The sequence below is a fragment of the Sphaerodactylus townsendi genome, linkage group LG15 (assembly GCF_021028975.2).
Source record: "Sphaerodactylus townsendi isolate TG3544 linkage group LG15, MPM_Stown_v2.3, whole genome shotgun sequence".
NCBI classification, from domain to species: Eukaryota; Metazoa; Chordata; class Lepidosauria; order Squamata; family Sphaerodactylidae; genus Sphaerodactylus; species Sphaerodactylus townsendi.
Window position 1 is genome coordinate 37829095 of NC_059439.1, and position 22513 is coordinate 37851607.

The following is a 22513-nucleotide window of genomic DNA, read 5'->3' on the forward strand; positions in this document are numbered from 1 at the left end:
TCCAGCACAGCTCTCAGAGCTAGATCTGCATCCTGCGATGACAGCAAACAGGAAGTACAAACAAAGGTCTTGCCGGGGTCCTCTGACTCACTCCAGTCACAAACACCCCCCCCCCCCCATGCTTAGATCAGAAGGAGGCCAAACAGGACCTGGCTAAGAGAAGGACGGGCCAAGCTCCCTATTTCGGGAAGGGGGAACGGGCCACAGACTCACAGCCTCCTCTGAAACCTCCCGCTGTTCGCCTGCATGTTTCCCCCCGTGCCCCGTTGGCGGCATGACGCGCTTTTGCAATTAGAACAAACCTTGATTCAAGCTGGAGGAACAATTACGGTTCTTTGTATTAATTTATTCTTATCTGTGCCTCGTTTTCCCGTTGTTTGTATCCTTACTGTTATTACTCCTGGTACTGAAAACATTACTTTAATAATAATAATAAAAAAAAACAGAATAATGCAAATTACAGGGGGAAAAAATACGTTTCCTTGCTGCATCTGCATAATTCAGATCGCACAAACAATGACCCCAATCTAGATAAGGAGGGCTGCGTGCCAAAACCCGGCTGCCACACACGTGTCACCTGCTGCATCTGAAACTGGGGTTGTGGGGGGGGCGGGGAGGCATAGATAGCAGCCCCACATAAGTATCTGTAAATATCTGTATGGGATGAACCTCCAAAGGCAGCAGAAACCCACCAACATTCTTGTGCAGTTGGTAAATACCCTTTACCTCGGGGGTGTTGAACTCATTTGTTATGAGGGCCAGATATGACATAAATGTAACTTGGTCAGGCCGGGCCCTGGGGGGGGCAGGTGGGGGGAGCTGCTTTGGTTGGCGTAGGAGGTTAAGAGCTCGTGTATGTAATCTGGAGGAACCAGTTTTGATTCCCAGCTCTGCCGCCTGAGCTGTGGAGGCTGATCTGGGGAATTCAGATTAGCCTGGGCATTCCCACACACGCCAGCTGGGTGACCTTGGGCTAGTCACAGCTTCTCGGAGCTCTCTCAGCCCCACCTACCTCACAGGGTGTTTGTTGTGAGGGGGGAAGGGCAAGGAGATTGTAAGCCCCTTTGAGTCTCCTGTAGGAGAGAAAGGGGGGATATAAATCCAAACTCTTCTTCTTCTTGGCCCCATAATGGCACTGTGGGGGTACCTGGGCTCTCAGTGGGGTTGGAGTGGCTATCTTGAGAGGACTGGTCAGGCCCACAAGCCAATTGAGGCAACTCCCCCCCCCCGCCCCGCCCCGCCCCTGCTCCCAATCTGACCTGGCATGGTTTGCCCTAACTGGCTCATGAACCTGAGAAGCCCCCTCAAGGGGTAGGATCCAGCCCCCAGCCCGCTTGCTACTGATAGAAGGGAAGCGCATTTGGGGGTTTGGGGGCCGCACCTCGAGAAAGTGCATAACCTGCTAATGGACACAAAATCAGTACCCCGAGAAGCACAGCTTCCCCCTTAACTTTAATTTTTCTCTGTGAGCTGTAGCTTCCGTGGCCCCAAAGGTTGATGTGGAAGGGGGAGAAACGGCTGAAGAGCTTCGAGCAGAGGGGGAGCTTCTGGCAGCGGGACGAGGGCTTGAGGGCCCCCAGCCGAGCAAACCAAGAGCCCCCTGTGCTCGTTTTGCAGAATTCAGCCCAGAATTAAGTTCCGGGGGCGGGGGGCGGGGGGGGCGGGGGGGGACATGGTTTTTTTTTCAGCCCAATGCCTAAAGGGCCTGCAGAAGCCAAACGCTCCCCGCCACCAGCCCGGAAGTGCAACTAAACGCTTGGGTGGAAATACCAGCATGTTCACTGTCGACGGCCGGTGGCAATTCTGGAGGAGGTTCAGTCTTCGGCGCCGGGGCAGGGGTTCCACGGCCTGCGGTCCGGCGCCCCTTTTTGTCCCCGGATGCGCCACGCCGTTGGCTGCTCATCTTTCAGGACAGGGATTCTGTAAAACCCACGGAGGCCATTAGGAGACGCACGGGGCACAGCACGTCCTTTGGCTGCCTGCTCTGTCCCCTTCATGCTTGCTCCTCTGCCAATCATGTGCCACCCTTGCCCTGCCCCCTCTTGCCAGTCAGCTCACGAACCTACCATCCCCTTTCTTCACACTTCCCCAACTCAAGTGCCCCGGCCGACGGCTCTTCACTTTCACCTGTTTCATGTTTTGGCCCACCAAGAGCTTTCCCATCTCCCTAATACCCGCCCCCACCCCCCCACCCCCCACACACACACCCTTCACTGTCAGATATGTGGCCTAAAGAACCAGTGAGGGGTAATGGCAAAAGTTCTGGACTGGAATCTGAGAGACCCAGGTTAAAATCTCCATTCTGCCATGAAATTCCGTGGGAAAGCTTGAGCCGGCCACTCTCTCTCTCAATCTAACCTACGTCAAAGGGCTGTTGTGAGGGTGGCCAGAAGACAGATTAGATTAGATTAGATTAGATTAGATTAGATTAGATAGATAGATAGATAGATAGATAGATAGATAGATAGATAGATAGATAGATAGATAGATAGATAGATAGATAGATAGATAGATAGATAGATAGATAGATAGATAGATAGATAGATAGATAGATAGATAAGGTAAGGTAAGGTAAGGTAAGGTAAGGTAAGGTAAGGCAGGTGGGTGGGTGGGTGGGTGGGTGGGTGGAGGGAGGGAGGGAGGGAGGGAGGGTTACTCTGCGCCTACAGTAGGCAGGCAGGCAGGCAGGCAGGCAGGCAGGCAGGCAGGCAGGCAGGCAGGCAGGGAGGGAGGGAGGGAGGGAGGGAGGGAGGGAGGGAGGGAAGGAAGGAAGGAAGGAAGGAAGGAAGGAAGGAAGGAAGGAAGGAAGGAAGGAAGGAAGGAAGGAAGGAAGGAAGGAAGGAAGGAAGGAAGGAAGGAAGGAAGGTAGGTAGGTAGGTAGGTAGGTAGGTAGGTAGGTAGGTACACACATGATGGCATAGGCAGCTGGATAATTTCTGTCAGCTTGCCAACTCCAGGTCAGGAAATCCCTAGATATTTGGGGGTACAGCCTGGAGAAAGCAGAATCTGAGGACGGGAGGAATTTCAGTGGGGTATAACTCCATACAACCTAACCTCCAAAGCAGCCGTTTTCCCCAGAGGAACTCTCTCTGCAACCTGAAGATCAGTTATAATCCTAGAAGATTTCCAGGCGCCGCCTGGAGGATGGCAACCCTACTCCTATGACATCTGCTCATCCCACTGCACGCCCTCTTGCACAGCCCCCTTCCCTGCACCACCAGAGGTGCCCAGAGGGTTGCCATCCTCCAGGTGGGACCTGGACTTCCTGAAAGTGTCTCCTCTCAGCATTGCAGTCTGCTGAGAGAGCTACAGGCTCCACCTTCAAGTCTCCAGGAGTTCCCCAAACTGGAGATGGCAACCCTCGGAGCCCAGCCCCTCACCCCCTCACCTGAATGCCCGCAATGGTTCTCCCCCAACCACCTCCTCTGCTGACACCCCCCCCCCCAACTTCCACCTTCTCCCACCTTTCCTTGGCCCCCAAATTCGCACCTGTCCCCTCCAACTCAAAAGAATCGAAGCGCCTTTCCAAGGCCCCGCCCACCCGTCAACGTTTCCACGGGCAACGGATCAACGGGAGCGCCGAGGGAGAGAGCGCGAGCGTCGCCAACCTACCAATCGCGTGGCGAGGAATGCAGAGTGGGCGGAGCTTGCCCTCCACGGAGGAACGCTAGTGAACGGGAGGAGCGCTCGCTTTGAGATTGACAGGCGAGGAGGGAGGGGCGAGAGAAGAAGAGGAGAGAAGGCAGGGAGGGAGGAGCGACAGTTGGAGGGAGGTTAGGGGCGGGGCGATGAGCTCGAGGTAGGCGGGGCGCGTGTCAATCACTCCACCGCTTTCCTGAAAGAGAGAAGGCGGGGAAGAAAAAGAGTTTTTGAAAGGGGGAGGCGGGAGCACGTTTGTCAATCATCGGAAGAGGGCCACCTCATTGGACAACGTTTGAGCACAGCCTGCCAGTGGTGGCGATCCTATGGCACTCCAGATGTTCATGGACTACAATTCCCATCAGCCCCTGCCAGCACGGCCAATTGGGAATTGTATGGTCCATGAACATCTGATGGGAATTGTAGTCCATGAACATCTGGAGTGCCATAGAAAGAAAGAAAGAAAGAAAGAAAGAAAGAAAGAAAGAAAGAAAGAAAGAAAGAAAGAAAGAAAGAAAGTTTATGTTTCCCTTCACATATGAACAATCGACATGGCTCTTTTGCTTAATTCTTTTCCCATTCCCTGTTTCCTTTCCCATACCCCTTAGTTAGGTTTATTTCATGGGCACAATTGAAGTTTTAATTATATTGGATTTTTAATTGGTTTTTGGTAAGCCTCCCTGAGCCCATTGTTGGCATATAAATCATCCAATAAATAAATAAGGTGTCATTAGAATATCAATTGTAATTATCTAATTACTTACCGTATCATGTTAATAATGACAAGGAAACAAGGCTGCAAAATCTGTCGTGTCTTAGCAGGACTCCCATAATGCTCTGCACAGTGGCTTTAGCATCACTGAGCATGCTTTCCACGATGGCTTACTGTGGCTGAGCTGAGGTGGTTGGGTTCAACCCAATGAGCCCGGCCCAAAACCTCTGCCGAGGGAAAATGGACCTGATAGGGTTGCCAACTCTGGACTGGGAAATTTCTGGAAGGTTGGGTGGAATTCCTGGGGAGGGACTCAGCAGGGAAATGACTGACTGACTGACTGACTGACTGACTGACTGATTGATTGATTGATTGATTGATTGATTGGTTGGTTGGTTGGTTGGTTGGTTGGTTGGTTGGTTGGTTGGTTGGTTGGTTGGTTGGTTGGTTGGTTGGTTGATTTCATGGGTCTTCTATGCCGCTGTTTCCCTCATGGGCTCAAGGCGGCTTCCAACATGTTATATAAAACAATGACATTAATTTAAACCAACATATAATCCCCTTTCAACCACTGATGCCATGAAATCCACCCTCCAAAACAGTTTTTTCCTCCAAGGAAAAAAATAATATGGGAGCGGGGAGTGGTACCAGAGGTGGGATCCAGCAGGTTCTCACAGGTTCCCGAGAGTAGGTTACTAATTATTTGTGTGTGTCGAGAGGGGGTTACTCATTGGGGATTTTGCCACGTGACTTTTGCCTTAGTTACGCCCCTCCTCTCAGCAGTAGCGTGCAGAACTTGAAGGTCTAGCAGGAGGTGCACTGGTGTGTGTGGCAGCCTGCACCTGCGTGCATTTGTTTCCTGCCCAAGGACCGGCGCAGCGGCTGCGTCCTTGCCACAGCCCCGCCCAGGAATGCCCCGCCCCTGAAATGCCCGGCCACGCCCCCATCGTGCCCCGCCCAGCCCCATTGACGCTACGCCAGTTTGAATCCCACCACCATGGGAACCTGTTACTAAAATTTTTGGATCCCACCACTGAGTGGTACTAAAGTCTCGCTTGAGTAAATATTGCATTGTTATTTAGGGTGTAATAAACATATTGGAATTGTTACATTTGTATTAGAAGTTTGTTTGTGGTATACAGTACTTTGAGTCCAGGTTAAAAATCTGAAGGACTTTTGTGGCAGCAGTAAAGATTCTTGCTGGGTGATTCAAAACAACAGACTCCCGAGGAAGCCCTGAGAAAGGAGGAAGCATCACGAAACCTTGTCAAGTAGTATTGCCTGGAAATTTGAAAAGCTGAATTGCAAGTTTAAGTGAAGATTAAATTGTATGTTAGACTTCGGATGTCAATCCACGAAGGAAAAGAATTAGGATGTTTTCTTGAAGGTGTAATGTAAGACTCGGTTGGATGAAAGCGTCACATGTTAATCCATGAAGTTTATGGGTCGGTATTTTTATTTGAGATATGTAAAAAAAACAACCAATCTGGAGTTTCTCCAAGGGGGCTGAGCGATGTAATCTGGGGGTCAGTTGTATTAGAAGGTAAAATATGTTGATATTATACAATATATAAACTTTTCCTGGATTGGTTGCGGTGGGTTTTCCAGGCTGTGTGGCCATGGTCTGGTGGATCTTGTTCCTAACGTTTCGCCTGCATCTGTGGCTGGCATCTTCAGAGCTGTATCACAGAGGGAAGTCTGTTACACACTGTGATACACCTCTGAAGATGCCAGCCACAGATGCAGGCGAAACGTTAGGAACAAGATCCACCAGACCATGGCCACACAGCCTGGAAAACCCACCAGAACCAGTTGAATCTGGCCGTGAAAGCCTTTGACAATACATTTTCCTGGGTTGTCTGCTGGCCATTTAATATCTCAGGCTGACCCGCGACATACCCTGTTTCCCTGAAAATAAGACATCCCCTGAAAATAAGACGTAGTTGAAGTTTTGCTGAAGTGCTAAATATAAAACATCCCTAAGACGTAGCAAAGTTTTTGTTTGGAAGCATGCCCGTCGAACAGAACACCAGAGCATGCAGCTGTGGAGCAGAAAAATAAGACATCCCCTGAAAATAAGACATAGCGCATCTTGGGGAGCAAAAATTAATATAAGACACTGTCTTATTTTCGGGGAAACACGGTATCAAAACTGCGATGGGGAAAGTCACAATGCGGAAGGGATAATGGTACTGCAGAATAACAATGCACGAACAACACAACAGTCCAGCACTTCCAAATCTAAGCCCAGAATCATTGAACTAAATCCCAACTGCTCCAAGGATACATCCCAAGTACTTCACAGTGAAAATGTCAGATCCTTCTGTTGGAGTTTCTACAGACATATTTCTGTCAAGGAGCCTAAAAGAAAGAAAAACAACCCTCCAGATTTGTTTAAGGTTTTTGCTGGGGGGGTGGGGGTGGGGGGATGCTTGGTTGGCAGTCTTGGAGACGTAGGACAGATAGTGCTGCAAATAGCATTCCTCGTCTCTGGGCGGGGCCTGGCCATCTCTCAGATTTATAGCCGATTTCCAGACTTCAGCAATCAGATCCCCTGGAGGAAATTGCTGCTTTGGAGGGTGGATTCTGTGGAATGATACCCGACTGAGATCCCTCCCCTCCCTAAATCCTTTCCTGGCCAGACTCCACTCCCAAATCTCCAGGAATTCCCCAACCAGGAGTTGGCACCCATAGGTAAATCTCGTGTTGCTTGTGTGCTTGTTTCTGCTCCGAAACCAAAGAGTGAGTCCTCTGAAAATGCCAGCCACAGATGCAGGCGAAACATCAGGAGAGAATGCTGCTAGAACATGGCCATACAGCCGGAAACCACACAGATCCTCTGAAGATGCCAGCCACAGATGCAGGCGAAACATCAGGAGAGAATGCTGCTAGAACATGGCCATACAGCCCGGAAACCACACAGCACCCCAAAGAGTGAGTGTTCCATAAAGGACCGAGAAATGAACTCAAAAGAGACGCGAAGCACTCAAAACTGCCTGCAATTATTGCGTTTTAATGCCAATTGTGCCCCTTTGTTTCTGCACCCCCATAATATCTGTCCAGACTGCCCATTTAAGCCAGTTATTATAAGGAATGAGTAACTCTTCAAAGGAAGGGAGGGCCAGCCGTAAAGAACCAGAGCCATGCTATTGAGTCTTAAAACCTTCCTCGTTTCCTGGCATTGCAAACCGGCTCATTTTCTACCTTTGGTTCCATCCTATGGCTGGTGATCGGTTCAAGAAAAATGTCCCATCTCCCTCCCCCAGAGGTAACATCCCCCCCCCCCAATTTTTAATTGCCAGTTCTTCACAGTGACAAGGCAGTGATTTCCTCTCCTTTGCTGTGGTCCCCTTTGTCGCCAACTCCCGTCTATCAAAACCGTGCCGCTGCCTAAACAGCCAGTGGTGGCAACCAGAAGATAGGGACTTAATAACAGGGCTCGCTGGGAGCCTGCTGATAATCCCGGTCGGCTGACAGCTCCTGGGCCGATAAGACCCGGCAAAACAGCCAGCTAATCTACCTTCCTGGCAGCAAACTGGAGATGCTATGCTACCTGCAAGCCACGGGTGTTGCTATTAATGAGACGCCAAATGGATTCTTCTCTCAGTCGCTGGGGGGGGCGGGGAGAGGAGGGAAGCGAGGAGGGTCTCGCGTACGCTGGCAAGGATGGGTCCCCTTCACCTTTGAGCATCAGTACAGAACCCACTTCCCCCAGGCCTCGGTGCAGCTACGACGCCTCTTGCCCTTGAAGAGCCACAAACTCATGAAGCTCATATTGCAAGAGATTGCCTCGGAATGGCAAGATCAAAACAATAACGTTGCAGTTCCGGCTTTCTTAAGCTCGTAGTTTTGGGAAGGATTGGAAGGGCTTTTTGCTTGACCGTTTTTTTGAAGAGCTTCTACTTCAGCTGGAAACCTTCCTTTCTCCCTTTTATCTTCCAGCGCCCACCGTATCATAAAAATGTGATGCCTACTTCCTTATCTACATACCAGTCCCTTTATCCACATTCTGCACAAGTTGATAGATGGGAGTTGGAATTATCTGAGTGTGCTGAGTGCCATCAAGTCACTCTGGCTCATGGCGATTCCAAAATACACGGACGTTAACAGCTTTGCTCAGGTCTTGCAAACGGAGGCCCGTGGCGTTATTTATCTGCCTCTGAACGGAGTTGAAGGTTTTCTCACAATGGTTATAAATTAGCATGAACAAAACTATAACACACACACACACACACACACACACCGGTCATTGCTGTAACTGTTTTTATTTAGTTGGTAGAAATTAAATCCCACCTTTCTCACAGAAATTCAAGGCAGATTAAAAAAATACACGTTATAAAAGCATTAAAATATATATTATAAAAACCATTAAAATCAACCCCACCATAACCCCACACCATTAAAACAAATAAAAGCAGAACTAAAATCTATGCAAAGACACTTGTCTTATACAGAACTGAACTTAGCACAGAAAGGTCCTTCGGCATCTTGGTGCCTTTTATTTCTCCCCCTGCCATGTTTTTACATATGCTGTGGACACGCTTCACACACTCGATGAAATGAATTCATGTTCACGCAAGATTCATCCTAATTTGAAGGGCCACAAGACTTCCCCTCCCTACAAAACAACAACAAAAACAAAAAAACAGTTTTATGTCTTAGCTTCCAATCTTCCTGTTTCAATTCATTCTGTCAGAACTCTCTGGCACCCTCTTTCCCTGCCTTTCTGACTGGTCCCAGTTCAGTCAGCTATGAGTTTCCAGCCTGCACATCTGTTTGATATCCTGTTCTGGTCAGGAGGATTGGCTGCAGTGTGTCTCCAACAGCGTGCCTGTGGGCATCACGGAACCCTAGAACACCATTGTGGGCAGCCACTAAGTATTTTTAGGAAGTGGGTGGGGCCAGAAGTACCCAGCAGGACTTCTGATTGGCTACTAAAGATATTACTGGTTCTTTGCCGTACCTCCGCCGTACCATAATGCTGAACGTCCTACCCTCAGCAGTCCTGAGCGGCAGATTTCTCCAGATCCCATACCAACAAAGAACGTGTCCCTGCTCACAAAAAGCCATCGAAACAATCGAGCACATCCTCCTAGATTGCGAACTATATGCTTCATCTAGAAGACAATATATAGACCCATATACTGAGAACTATGCCTACTCATCAGACAAGGTCAAATCTTTCTATCTGCTTTGTGATCAGTCTCCTCAGAGATCCCTAGACGTTGCCAAATTCCTGGCGCTGGCACAACAGATTCACCACAGATTTTAGTTTATTTATTGTTTTAACTGCTGGAAATGTCTGAACCTACTTATTTTAACTTGATTCTCCTCAACCTCTCTGTTGTATTTTAAACTCATGCCAATAAAAGGTTGTTGTTGATGATGATGATGATGATGATGATGATGATGATGATGATGATGATGATGATGATGATGATGATGATGATATTATTGGCTAGACAAGATTAAAATGACCACCATAGTGTTTGTTCTAATCTCTCTCATTCCTCTTTTCCAGTATATTTTCTAATTACTCTTCTTCTCTTCTGGGTTTGGGCTTCCTCTGTGTATGTGGGTCTGCCCCCTGCAGCGTCCATTCTGTGTTTGTACCCGCCGCCCCAAGTCAAAATCGCAAAGGCGCCCACCAGCTCGAAAAGGATGGGTAGGCACAGAGTCATGCTTAGGAAAATTCTCCCAACATAAGAACAAGCCAGCTGGATCAGACCAGAGTCCATCTAGTCCAGCTCTCTGCTACTCACAGTGGCCCACCAGGTGCCATTGGGAGCTCAACACCCGGGGAAGATGTGAAGCACGGCTCACTCAAGATCAGGGTCTTCAAACTATGGCCCTCCAGATGTTCATGGACTACAATTCCCATCAGCCCCTGCCAGCATGGCTAAGTGGTAGGACTCATGGGAATTGTAGTCTAGGAACATCTGGAGGGCCATAGTTTGAAGACCCCTGCTCAAGATAAACCAGATTTCTATTCTAATTTGGATTTTTGCAAGATACTTTTTATTTAGGGGGAAAACAAAACACAACTCTCAACAATCCCAATTGTAGCATAATTTCGCCAGGGCCTGGGGAAGGAAGGAATGAGGAACCGCTGCCAAGAAAGCCATCTAACTACTTCCATTCCTCAAGGGGCAGCCTTGCCACTACCAGTCCAGGATCTTTATTTCCTGTGACCCCCTGGGGACAGCAATCTGCCCTGCTCCCCACACTATTCATGCACACCAGAAGCCCTTTTGTTCTAAATCACAGCCAGAATAGCCTTGGTTTTGCCTCTGGCCAAGACATTATAATGTAAAGGAGAGAAGAAAAGTCCTGGGGGTTAGGGGGTGGGGGAGAGGATAGAGTGCGGAGATTAGAAACACATCAGAACATCTGGAAAGCAAAGGCAAGTTCTTGGCCGCATCAGCCCTCCCTTCAGTTTAGCAGAGGCGAGGGGGGGGGGGGTCAGTTTTTAGCAGTAGAATTTCGAAGTCTTGCTCATGCTGGTGACTACTCCCACTGGGGAAATTCTTGGAGATTTGGCTGGGGAGGAGGGAAGTCTGGGGTTTGTGGAGGGTCTTGAGCAGGGTATAATGTCACAGACTCTACCCTCCAAAGCGGCTCTTTTCTCCCGGAGAACTCACCTGGAGATCAGTAGTAACTGTGGGAAGTTTCCAGGCTGCACCTGAAGTTGACAATATACAGAGTGTATTGTCGAAGGCTTTCACGGCCGGAGTCACTAGGGCCGTGGTGGCGAACCTTTGGCACTCCAGATGTTATGGACTACAATTCCCATCAGCCCCTGCCAGCATGGCCGATTGTAGGGGCTGATGGGAATTGTAGTCCATAACATCCGGAGTGCCAAAGGTTCGCCACCACTGCACTAGGGTGTTGTGGGTTTTCCGGGTTGCATGGTCGTGTTTCCAGTAGCATTTTCTCCTTTAGAAGAAGAAGAAGAGTTTGGATTTATATCCCCCCTTTCTCTCCTGTAAAGGAGACTCAAAGGGGCTGACAATCTCCTTGCCCTTCCCCTCCCCCCCACAACAAACACCCTGTGAGGTAGGTGGGGCTGAGAGAGCTCCGAGAAGCTGTGACTAGCCCAAGGTCACCCAGCTGGCGTGTGTGGGAGTGCACAGGCTAATCTGAATTCCCCAGAGAAGCCTCCACAGCTCAGGCAGCAGAGCTGGGAATCAAACCCGGTTCCTCCAGATTAGATACACGAGCTCTTAACCTCCTACGCCATGGCTGCTCCGAGGAGAAAATGCTACTGGGACACGGCCATACAACCCGGAAAACCCACAACACCCTACTTATACAGAGTGTCTTCATTTCCCATGTCTTGTGGAGTGATCTGCCCTAGCAGACCTTAGAATATATTTGGGCGCCTCCTTCTAACCTTTCCCAAAAACTGCGGCCAGGTTTCCTTCGAACACCCACAAAACGCCAGTTCCAAACTGTGTGTGTAACCCCTATGTTCAGAATGGGTTGACCCAGAAAGGGGTAGAGACTCAAAGCAACAGAAGGCTGCAAAAACTGATGAAGTTGGAGGAAGCTCTGAGGCTACCAGACTGGGACTCTGATGTAATTCTTTATAAGCTCTTAACACCTTGTTTAAGGTAACTGCAAAGTTGTTGGGAACCAGTGGGAAGGGAGTTGTTTATTTTTGCTATATTGTAAATGTTAGAATTGATTGTTTCAGGGCTTGCTATGTATGTAGTTGATGGGAGTTCTTTTGGGGACCTTCATCATCGTGGATCCCATTCACCAAGCCTCTGAAGTCTTCATAAGCCAGTGATGGCGAACTTTTTTGAGCCCAAGTGCCCAAATTGCAAGCCAAAACCCGCTTATTTATCGCAAAGTGCCAGCACGGCAATTTAACCTGAATACTGAGGTTTTCGTTTAGAAAAAACTGTTGGCTTTGAGGCGTGCATTACTTGGGAGTAAGCTCGGTGGTAGTCGGTGGCTTTGCTTTGAAGCAACCGTGCAACTCTTCCAACGGGTGAATCACAACCCTGGGAGGGTTTACTCAGAAGCAAGCCTCATAGCCAGCAACCGAGCTTAATCCCAGGTAAAGGATTGCACTTTAGTACTTCGCATGAAAATCAGTGGGGTTTAACAGCGCTTGACAGGGTTACCTATACTGCTTCCCCAAAACCAGGTATTAGGTTTAATGCTAATAATCGAGCCCAGCAGCCCAAGCCAGCCTAGATGTGTGTGTGGGGGGGGGGGGGGGACTCTGTTTGCGCATGCCCACAGAGAGGGCTCTGAGTGCCACCTCTGGCACCCGTGCCATAGGTTCGCCACCACTGTCATAAGCCAACCACCAGCAGGAAGAATTTGACTTGGCATTATCAGTAGACTGTCAATATAAGGACTTGAAATGCAACCTAAAAGGACTGTAAATTGTTAAATGTTCAATGTAAATGCTAAAAGTGTTGTCTGTTAAGGAAGTAAACCATTTTGTTTTAAATTTAGTTCTTTGCAACTCCTTCCAAGTTCTGCCCCACGGAACCCACAGAAAGAGGTTACATGCGCGTTTCTCTTTTCTCCTCGAAAAGATGGGTCAGCTGCAGTTTCCCAGCTCGGCGCCTTGACAGTCCAGCCGCTGCTGCGCGAGCCGTGCGGGCTGGATAAATTAAGGGCTGTTTTGCCGGAGCCGTGAAGGCTTTCGCGCAAGGGGCATCGTTAGGCAAGCGGCACAGCGACGGCTTTCTAATCATCCTGCACTTTCCTGCCAAAACGGCCCAGACGCTCCACTTGGCCTGCCCACCTGAGCAGCCTGCGGAAGAGAGTGTCGGTTGAACAATGTTTTCCGGAGAAAGAATTGTTCGGGGGGGGGGGGGCTTGGTGTAAGGGGAGCCTGCAAAGCGGCAGAGTGCCCCAGATTCTCACAAACACATATCAGGCCAGATTTCTTCTGCACAGCCTGTCTGTCAAGCAACTGACTCGACCAGGGCGAAAATATTGGCAGTTCTGAGGACACGTCTGTTTAAGTTGTACACTTACTGGAAACAGCCTCCTAGAAAGTCAGGCCGCTGGTCTGTTTTGATCCCAATGTCCTCTTCCAGCTCTACATAAGAACATAAGAACGAGCCAGCTGGATCAGACCAGAGTCCATCTAGTCCAGCTCTCTGCTACTCGCAGTGGCCCACCAGGTGCCTTTGGGAGCTCACAGGCAGGAGGTGAAAGCAATGGCCTGCTGCTGCTGCTGCTCCTGAGCACCTGGTCTGCTAAGGCCTTTGCAATCTGAGATCAAGGAGGATCAAGATTGGTAGCCATAGATCGACTTCTCCTCCATAAATCTGTCCAAGCCCCTTTTAAAGCTATCCAGGTTAGTGGCCATCACCACCTCCTGTGGCAGCATATTCCAAACACCAATCACACGTTGCGTGAAGAAGTGTTTCCTTTTATCAGTCCTAATTCTTCCCCCCAGCATTTTCAATGGATGCCCCCTGGTTCTAGTATTGTGAGAAAGAGAGAACAATTTCTCTCTGTCAACATTTTCTACCCCATGCATAATTTTATAGACTTCAATCATATCCCCCCTCAGACGTCTCCTCTCCAAACTAAAGAGTCCCAAACGCTGCAGCTCTCCCAGGTATCAGACAGAAAAGATGCCTTTCCAGATAACTGTATCTGAAACTTCTGGATGCAAGATTTGGACTAAGACATGGTACCCACCAGCCACCCGTGGATCCCAATTCTGGTGCCCACCTGTCTTATCCACTGACCTCTTTCCAATAACCAGACGCAGGGTTGCAGAAATCAGGTTTACTGCATCACAGTAGAAACTGGTACACCCCAACACGGATTTAGACGAACTCTAACCAAACCTCCAGAAATCTCTCAACCTAGAGCTGGCAACCCTATCCTGAGTACATGGTCTCCACACCTGGATCCCACTGGCAACAGGTGGGGCTATGGGTAGGCCCTCCCCCTTGCCAGATGTATACCCCCCAAGAAGATGAAGAAGAGTTTGGATTTATATCCCCCCCCCTTTCTCTCCTGGAAGGAGGAGGAGGAGGAGGAGGAGGAGGAGGAGGAGGAGGAGGAGGAGAAAAGAAGAAGGAGGAGGAAGAGAAGGAGAAGGAGAAAAGAAGAAGGAGGAGGAGGAGGAGGAGAAGGAGAAAAGAAGGAGAAGGAGAAGGAGAAAAGAAGAAGAAGGAGAAGAAGAAGACGACGACGACGACGATGACTTTGGATTTATATCCCCTTTTTCTACTGGAACACGGCCATGCAACCCGGAAAACCCACAACACCCTAAAGCAGTGTGTTTGGATTTATATCCCCCCTTTCTCTCCTGTAGGAGACTCAAAGGGGCTTACAATGTCCTTTCCCTTCCCCCCACACAACAAACACAACCTGTGAGGTGGGTGGGGCTGAGGGCTCCGAAGAACTGTGACCAGCCCAAGGTCACCCAGCTGGCATGTGTGGGAGTGCACAGGCTAATCTGGTTCCCCAGATAAACCTCCACAGCTCAAGTGGCAGAGCGGGGAATCAAACCTGGTTCTCCAGATTGGAGAGCACCTGCTCTTAACCACTACGCCACTCTGGCTCTGAAGTGCCTCTGGGGGGCAACAGGCCTGCGAGAGAGCCCTCCCCATCCGCCCCACCCGTTGGAACGTGCCACTGTGACATCAGCCCGCCTGGAGGAGCCGTTTACCGGCCGCTTTGACTGTTCACCTTTGCTAACTCCGTTGGTCTCCAGGCTCTTCAACCGTCTCTCCTTTCATTGTTCTAGTAGGTAACCACTGGGCACCTGGGGTGGGGTGAAAAACAGCTTCCAGGTTAAGATATTGTGATTTCCAACAGTACTAAGCCCAGAAACTTTAAAAAAAAAACCATTGGAGCTACAAGTGTGTTGCTCGCCCACACTTTGTGTCTTTAGGAGTCCTTCATCCAGGCTGGGAATTCCGGGAGGTTTGGCGGTAAAGTCTGCAAAAATCAGGGTTCAGGGAAGGTATAATGTCTGACAGTCCACGCTCCAAAGCAGTCTGGTCTCCAAAGCAGCTGTTTTCTCTAAGGCAGGGGTTGGCCATGCCAGCAGGGGCTGATGGGAATTGTAGTCCATGAACATCTGAAGCGCCAGAGTTAGATACCTCTGCTCTTCTAGGGGAATTGATCTCTGTGGTTTGCAGATCCACTGAAATCCCAGATCTTCTCTGGCCACCCTGGGTGAGCTGCTATTATAACGACGCTGTGGTTAACTAGCTATGACCCCTGAGATGGGGCAGGAAGACCTGGTTGGGGTGCAGCGGCATCTTTAACCAGCCGAATCAGGGTCACTCATGTTTATTCAGGGACTCGAGCATACCTTCCGGTCCAGTTATATTGTCAGTGAGCCTTCCTAGTATGGGGTGGGATCGCCAACCCTGGGTAGAAGAAGAAGAAGGGTTGGATTTATATCCTCCCTTTATCTCCTATAAGGAGACTCAATGGGACTTACAGTCTCCTTTCCCTTTCCTCCACCCCTCAATAACAAACACCTGTGAGGTGAGTGGGGCTGAGAGAGCGCCAAAGAACTGTGACTAGCCCAAGGCCACCCAGCTGGCATGTGCTGGAATGCACAAGCTAATCCGGTTCACCAGATAAGCCTCCACAGCTCAAGTGGCAGAGCAGGGAGTCCAACCCGGTTCTCCAGATTAGAGTGCACCTGCTCTTAACCATTACACCAAGGTGGCTAAACTACCACACCAAGCTGGAGAGCCTCTGCCAATCTGAACAGGCAATGCCAGCCTCGATGAACCTGGGCTACGATTCAGTTCACCAGATAAGCCTCCACAGCTCAAGTGGCAGAGCAGGGAGTCCAACCCGGTTCTCCAGATTAGAGTGCACCTGCTGTTGACTACTACACCACCCTGGCTCTCCTGAGAGTACCTGAAAGAGCGCCTCCGCCCATATATTCCTGCCCAGACACTGAGGCCAGAGGGGGAGGCCTACCTGGCTCTCTGGTCCCCTTCAGAGGTGAGTGGGGTGGGGGCATCTTGGAGGGCTTTCTGCACTGTGGACTGACTTCCCTTTCCACAGGCCCTGCCCCCATATCCCCAGGAATTTCCAGGCTAGACTTGGCAACCACAGCTCAAAGGCATCCTCCCTCTCTCTCTCTCTCTCTCTCTCTCTCTCTCTCCCCCCCCCCAACTCAGACAATGGCAGCCCACGTGCCCCTGGCCCCTGGCCTTCCTCAGATGTTGAAGGAGGGCACGAAATTCTTCAGCGGCCTGCAGGAGACCCTCTTCAGCAACCTGACGGCTTGCAAAGCTTTGGTGCGGACGCTACGCTCCTGCTACGGCCCCATGGGCCACCACAAACTCGTGGTCAACCACCTCGGCAAGAGCTTCCACACCTCCCACGCGGCCACCATTTTACGCGAGCTGGAGGTGGAAAACCCCGTGGCGTGCCTGCTGCGCACCACTGCCGAAGCCCAGCAGGAAGAGACGGGCGACGGCACGACTTTCGTGATCCTCCTGGCTGGGGCGTTGCTGGAGAACGCCGAGAAGCTCCTGCGATCCGGGATCTCGGTGGTCCACATCCAGGCAGGCTACGAGATGGCTTGCAAGGAAGCCCTGCGCCTGCTGCCCGGCCTGGTCAGCCACGTCCTGAAAAAGCCCCGCGACATCGACGAGGTGACGTGCGTCCTGCAGACCGCGGTGGGCAGCAAGATCTTTGGCCACCAGAAGTTCTTGGCTCGATTGGTGGCCAAGGCCTGCGTCTCGGTCCTGCCTCACCCCGGCACGACCTTCAACCCGGACTTCATCCATATCTGCAAAGTCCCGGGAGGGGACGCCGCCGACTCGCGCGTCCTGGAGGGCATGGTCATCTGCACGGAGGCCGAAGGGATCGTCAAGCGGGTCGAGAGGGCCTGTGTCGCGGTCTACTGCTGCACGTTTGGTCCGTCCGGATTGGAAGCAAAGAACACCACCATCTTCCGCAGCGTGGAAGACATGAAGGACTTTGGCAGCAGCGAAGAGAAACTGACGAAGCATCTCGTCCGAGCCGTTGCTGCCGCCGGCATCAATACGGTCGTCGTCGGAGGAAAGGTTGATGACCAGGCGCTCTTCTACGCCAATAGCTACAAGATCATGGTGGTGCGGCTGAGTTCCCGTGTGCAGCTGCAGAGCCTGTGCCGGGCGGTGGGGGCCACCCTGCTGCTCACTTTGGTCCCCCCACTTCCAGAAGCAACCGGGCACTGCCGCCGCGTCTACACGAGCGAGATCGGAAGCACCAACGTGGTTGTGTTCAGTCAAGATGGGGCTGCTTGCCCTGTGGCCACCGTCGTGCTCCGAGGATCCACCCAGGAGATGCTGGATTGCTTGGACGAAGCCGTCCGCGATGGAATTAGCATCTACAACGTCTTGGGCAGCGACCCGCGGCTCTTGCCTGGCTCCGGGGCCACCGAGATGGCGCTCGCGGTGCGGCTGAGCACTCTAGGGATGTACTATCCCGGGACTGAGCAATATGGCATCTTGGAGTTCTCCCAAGCCTTGAAAACGCTCCCAGCCACTCTGGCCGAAAACGCCGGCCTGCCGGTCAACAAGGTGATGGCGAAGATGGAGGTGCAACATCAGCTGGGCACACAAAACACGGGCATTAAGTTGGTCTCTGAAGAAGCCGAGACGATCAACGCCACCAAGGAAGGCCTGCTAGATCCCTTCTTGGTCAAGCACCGGGCCATCGCCCTTGCAACCCAGGTGTCGGTCACACTGCTGGGAGTCAGCGAGATCATGGTGGCCAGGAAGGCGGGGGGCCCCAAGTTCAGGGGGGAAAACCCCAACTGGGATAAGGAGTCAGATATATTAGACTGAAGGGGAAACCTTTCTCCCAAAAGTCTACAGAAAGACCATCCTTTCAATAAAGTACAGTCACGGGGTTGATTTGGTCGCTGTGGTCTCCGATTTATGCTCAAAAGAGTCCACCATCTTGGTTGAGTGATTGCCGGATGGATGAGGTGGGGAATCAAACCCAATTCTCCAGATCTTCACCACTCCACTCCCCTGCTCTCAGTGGCGGGGATGACGTAATTTTCATTACATCCGTCCCTTCCTCTACTTAGCTTAGTGTCTTACAGGGTTGGCCAACCTATGGCGCTCCAGATGTTCACGGACGACAGTTCCCATCAGCCCCTGCCAGAATGGCCAATCACTCCCATTTTATCCACAAAAACCTCTGTAAGGTCGGCCTTAAGGTAGGCGGCCTGTGACCTGGAGTTGTCCAATTTGCCTCAGAGCTTTGAGCCCAGTGGTGGGATTCAGCCGGTTCACACCACTTCGGCAGAACCGGTTGTTACAATGGTGCTTGTAAACAACCAGTTGTTAAATTATTTGAATCCCACCACTGTTTGAGCCCCCAGTCCCCTACAACCCAGATTTAGCCCTCTATCCAGAACTTATTTCATTTGCACCTCACTTTTCTACCCAAAAGGGACTCTCACAACAGCTCATGTTATTCTCCTCTTCTCCATGTTATCCTCACAAGAACCCTGTTTGGTAGGCCCAAGGTCCCGCAACCAGCTTCCATGGCAGAGTGGGATTCGAACGAGGGCCTCTTGGATCCCAGTGTGGCACTCTAACCACTACACCACTCTGGATCTCCATTATACCTCAATATCACACTAGGGTCTTTCCTATCAACTCACAGAAACAAAATAACTTGGGGAGGGGAGCAGAGGCGTAGTTAGAGGAAATGGAGCTCGGTGGAAAATTTGAGTTTTGCTCCCCCCCCCCCCCATGTTCGTTTGTGGGGTTTTTTTGTATTTTTAAATGTTTTTCAGTTTTAGGTCTGCAGGGGGGCGCAGTTTTTAGGCTAGCAGCATCAAAATTTCAGGGCATCTTTAGAAGAATCTCCTGATGATACCAGCCAGGTTTGGTGTCATTTGGGTCAGGGGGTCCAAAGTTATGGACTCTCAAAGGTGTAGCCCCATCTCCTGCTAGCTCCAATTGGAAACAATGGGGGACCCCCTTTGGGAGTCCATAACTTTGGACCCCCTGAGCCAAACCTCACCTAACTTGGGTGGTATCATCAGGAGAGTTCCCCGAGAACTCCTGGAAATTTTGGTGTTGCTAGCCTAAAAACTACGCCCCCTGCAGGCCAAAAACTGAAAACACTAAAAATACAAAAAACAAACCTGAAATTTTTGCTGCCCCCCCAGGCGCGTGCCTGATGCAACGCGCACCCCCCCCCCCCGTCCCCTTGTATCTATGCCTCTGGAGGGGAGAAATGATGCAAGAGCCAACCAACAACAGTTGGGTGTTTCTAGAAATACCTCCCCTCCCAACATCCACCTGATCCTCAGCTCACCCCACCCCACCCCTTTCCTGATCCTTTCCCAACTTTTCTCATTGTTGGGGGGGGGGGGTTGATGTGTAACCGGAGGGAGGGGGCTGGACTCTCCCTGCCTGAGCCTGCCAGGCGTTGAGTGGCAGCCTGCTGCACCTGCAGCCGTTTGGCGCTGCCATCCGAGCGCAATTAGCCGGCGCGTTTTCCCCCATCCCGGCCTAATTAGCTAAATGGCCCGCAAATAAGGCCCAAGTCCCAGTAATCAATTACATTAACCTGTGTCAATTTCCAGCCTCCACAAGGTGCTTGGAGAAGAAGGGTGGCCCAGCGGAGGAGTCAGGGGGACTGTGCTGCTTCAGGCTTTTGTCTGAGATCCCAAGACAGGCCGGGGAACTCCACGCTCACCCCAAGAGCATGCCCAGCAATCCCCTGCCACGGGAAGGAGAGGGGTGGCTCTCTGACCACGGCCCCTGAGCAACTACTGAGCAGAGGAGGTTGCTAGTCTATGTGCCCCACGGACTCTGCAGTGGGCTATGAGCTGCCCCCAGCCGGCTCTGAACCGAGGTGCCGCAGCAGGTCCATGGGAGGGGGTCTCCAACCAGCGGCACCGGAGGCTGAGCCAACTTCTGTCCATTGCTTGGGGAGCCAAAACAGAGGAGAAGGACAAAATAATATCAAGAGCGCCAAAGACCCCTCTCTTCACAAGGAGCCAGGCCCATCCAAAAACAACCCAGGTAGAGGGACGTGCAGAGGTGGGATCCAGCAGGTTCTCACCAGTTCCCGAGAGTGGGTTACTAATTATTTGTGTGTGCCGAGAGGGGGTTACTAATTGGGTCTGCTTTTCCGTTAGAAATTCCATTAGGTCCAAAAATCACAAAGTCCTGTTGTTTCCTATGTGGCTGGTTAGCGAAGGTACAAAACGGGATAATTCTCCCTGATGGGCTGTTTTAAAAAACATGTTTGTGCAGGGTCCAAGTTCCTTGTTTTTGGGAAAGGTCTCCCTTCTTTTGATTTCTAGAAACAAAATTAAGTATTTGAAAGTATTAAGTATTCGACAGGCAGTCAATTAGAGGAGAAGTCGTTGTTTCTGTTGGCAGGAGACGATAGGACTTGCTATAATGAGTTTAAAGTATGGACAGAAAGATACCAGCTGGAAATTAGGAACTTTTTTTTTACAGTAAGAGTTTTTTACAGTAACAGAGAAATTATGAATGCCCCGCCCCTGGAATGCCCGGCCACACCCCTGTCGTGCCCCGCCCAGCCCCATTGGCTCAACCCCACTGTTTGAATCCCACCACCATGGGAACCTGTTACTAAAATTTTTGGATCACACCACTGGGGACGTGCCCATCGCAAGCCACTGCAGAGGGGTCCAGACCGCGACAGCTGCACCGTGACCTTCAGAACACCATCCAATGGAGAAATCCTTCTATTGATGCCCCCTGAAGAAGGGGTAGTACACAGTTGTGTAGGAGAGTTATCCATCCGGCGCTGGGCCACGCTAACCTATGTGTGGGGGGGGGGGGGAGTGGGGGACAATCTGGATTTGTTTTGGGCCAGCCCAGAACTTGCCACTTTATGTCAGCGTAAGAGCAGACGATGCACTCCGCACAAAGGTAGAATGCATGTCAGCCACCGGGTGTGGCGCGCCTTCTCCCTTCGGAGGAACCCCTGGATGTTTTGTTCATCATCATCATCATCATCATCATCATCATCATCATCATCATCATCATCATCATCATCATCATCATCATCATGACTACCCCCCTCCCTTCCCCCTCCAGCGTGGCGTAGTGTTTAAGAGCAGGTGCACTCTAATCTGGAGAACCGGGTTTGATTCCCCGCTCTGCCACTTGAGCTGTGGAGGCTGATCTGGGGAACCAGATTAGCTTGTGCACTCCAACACACGCCAGCTGGGTGACCTTGGGCTAGTCGCAGTTCTCTCAGGACTCTCTCAGCCCCACCCACCTCACAGGGTGTGTGTTGGGGGAGAGGAAGGGAAAGGAGCTTGTAAGCCACCTTGAGTCTCCTTACAGGAGAGAAAGGAGGGATATATACCCAAACTCTTCTTCTTCTTCTTCCTCCCTCCCCCTCTCTGCAGCCCGCTACTTCAGCCTCAAGGGGTCAGGTGGGCGACACTCTCAAAGGTGCGGTGGGCTTTCGAGTGGGAGCCCAGCTGTTTGCGTCCTCCGCTTCCAGCACCAAATGAGCGGTGAGGGACCCTGCTAGGAGCGCCTGGCCAATGAGCGCTGAACACCAGCTGAGCAGCGTAGCAGCAGGGCCGGGCTTTGCCAGCTTACATGTCGTTTGTTTTAATGTTATTTAATCAAAGCCATCTCCGGCAACCCTGTTGCAAAGGTTTGGTTATCAAGTCAGACAGACACGCAGGTGGATGAACCTGGGAACGTCAAGGGTGGTCGAAGGCAGAGCTGACAAGGACTCGATGCCGGGGTCTTGGAGAGGGTCCGTGACCCCAGCACCTCCCGTAAGAAGGAGGAGGAGTTTGGATGTATATCCCTCCACCTTTCTGTCCTGTAAGGAGACTCAAAAGGTCTTACAATCTCCTTTCCCTCTCCCACTCCCACAACAAACACCCTGTGAGGTGGGTGGGACTGAGAGAGCGCCAAAGAACTGAGACTAGCCCACAGTCACCCAGCTGGCATGTGTTGGAGTACACAAGCTAATCTAGTTAGGAGTACACAAGTTAATCTAGGAGCAGCAGTGGTGTAGGAGGTTAAGAGCTCGTGTATCTAATCTGGAGGAACCGGGTTTGATTCCCAGCTCTGCTGCCTGAGCTGTGGAGGCTTATCTGGGGAATTCAGATTAGCCTGTACACTCCCACACACACCAGCTGGGTGACCTTGGGCTAGTCACAGCTTCTCGGAGCTCTCT

At 51.1% G+C, this 22513-nt stretch overlaps 2 protein-coding genes across 2 annotated transcripts in view; one reads left to right on the forward strand and one right to left on the reverse strand.

Annotated features, from left to right (window-relative positions):
- Nucleotides 1-3553, reverse strand: part of DNAH2 (dynein axonemal heavy chain 2) — a 139805-nt gene extending 136252 nt beyond the window's left edge. Inside the window, exons 1-2 of the mRNA XM_048517805.1 lie at nucleotides 3490-3553; nucleotides 1771-1920 (exon numbers count right to left, since the gene is read on the reverse strand). Of these exons, the coding sequence (XP_048373762.1) occupies nucleotides 1771-1903 (133 nt within the window). The 5' untranslated portion in view covers nucleotides 1904-1920; nucleotides 3490-3553. The remainder of the gene's footprint in view (nucleotides 1-1770; nucleotides 1921-3489) is intronic.
- Nucleotides 3554-16494: 12941 nt separating this feature from the next.
- Nucleotides 16495-18150, forward strand: LOC125444431 (T-complex protein 1 subunit theta-like). Its single transcript, XM_048516840.1, has one exon. The coding sequence runs from the start codon at nucleotides 16495-16497 to the stop codon at nucleotides 18148-18150; it is 1656 nt and encodes a 551-aa protein (XP_048372797.1).
- Nucleotides 18151-22513: the final 4363 nt, after the last annotated feature.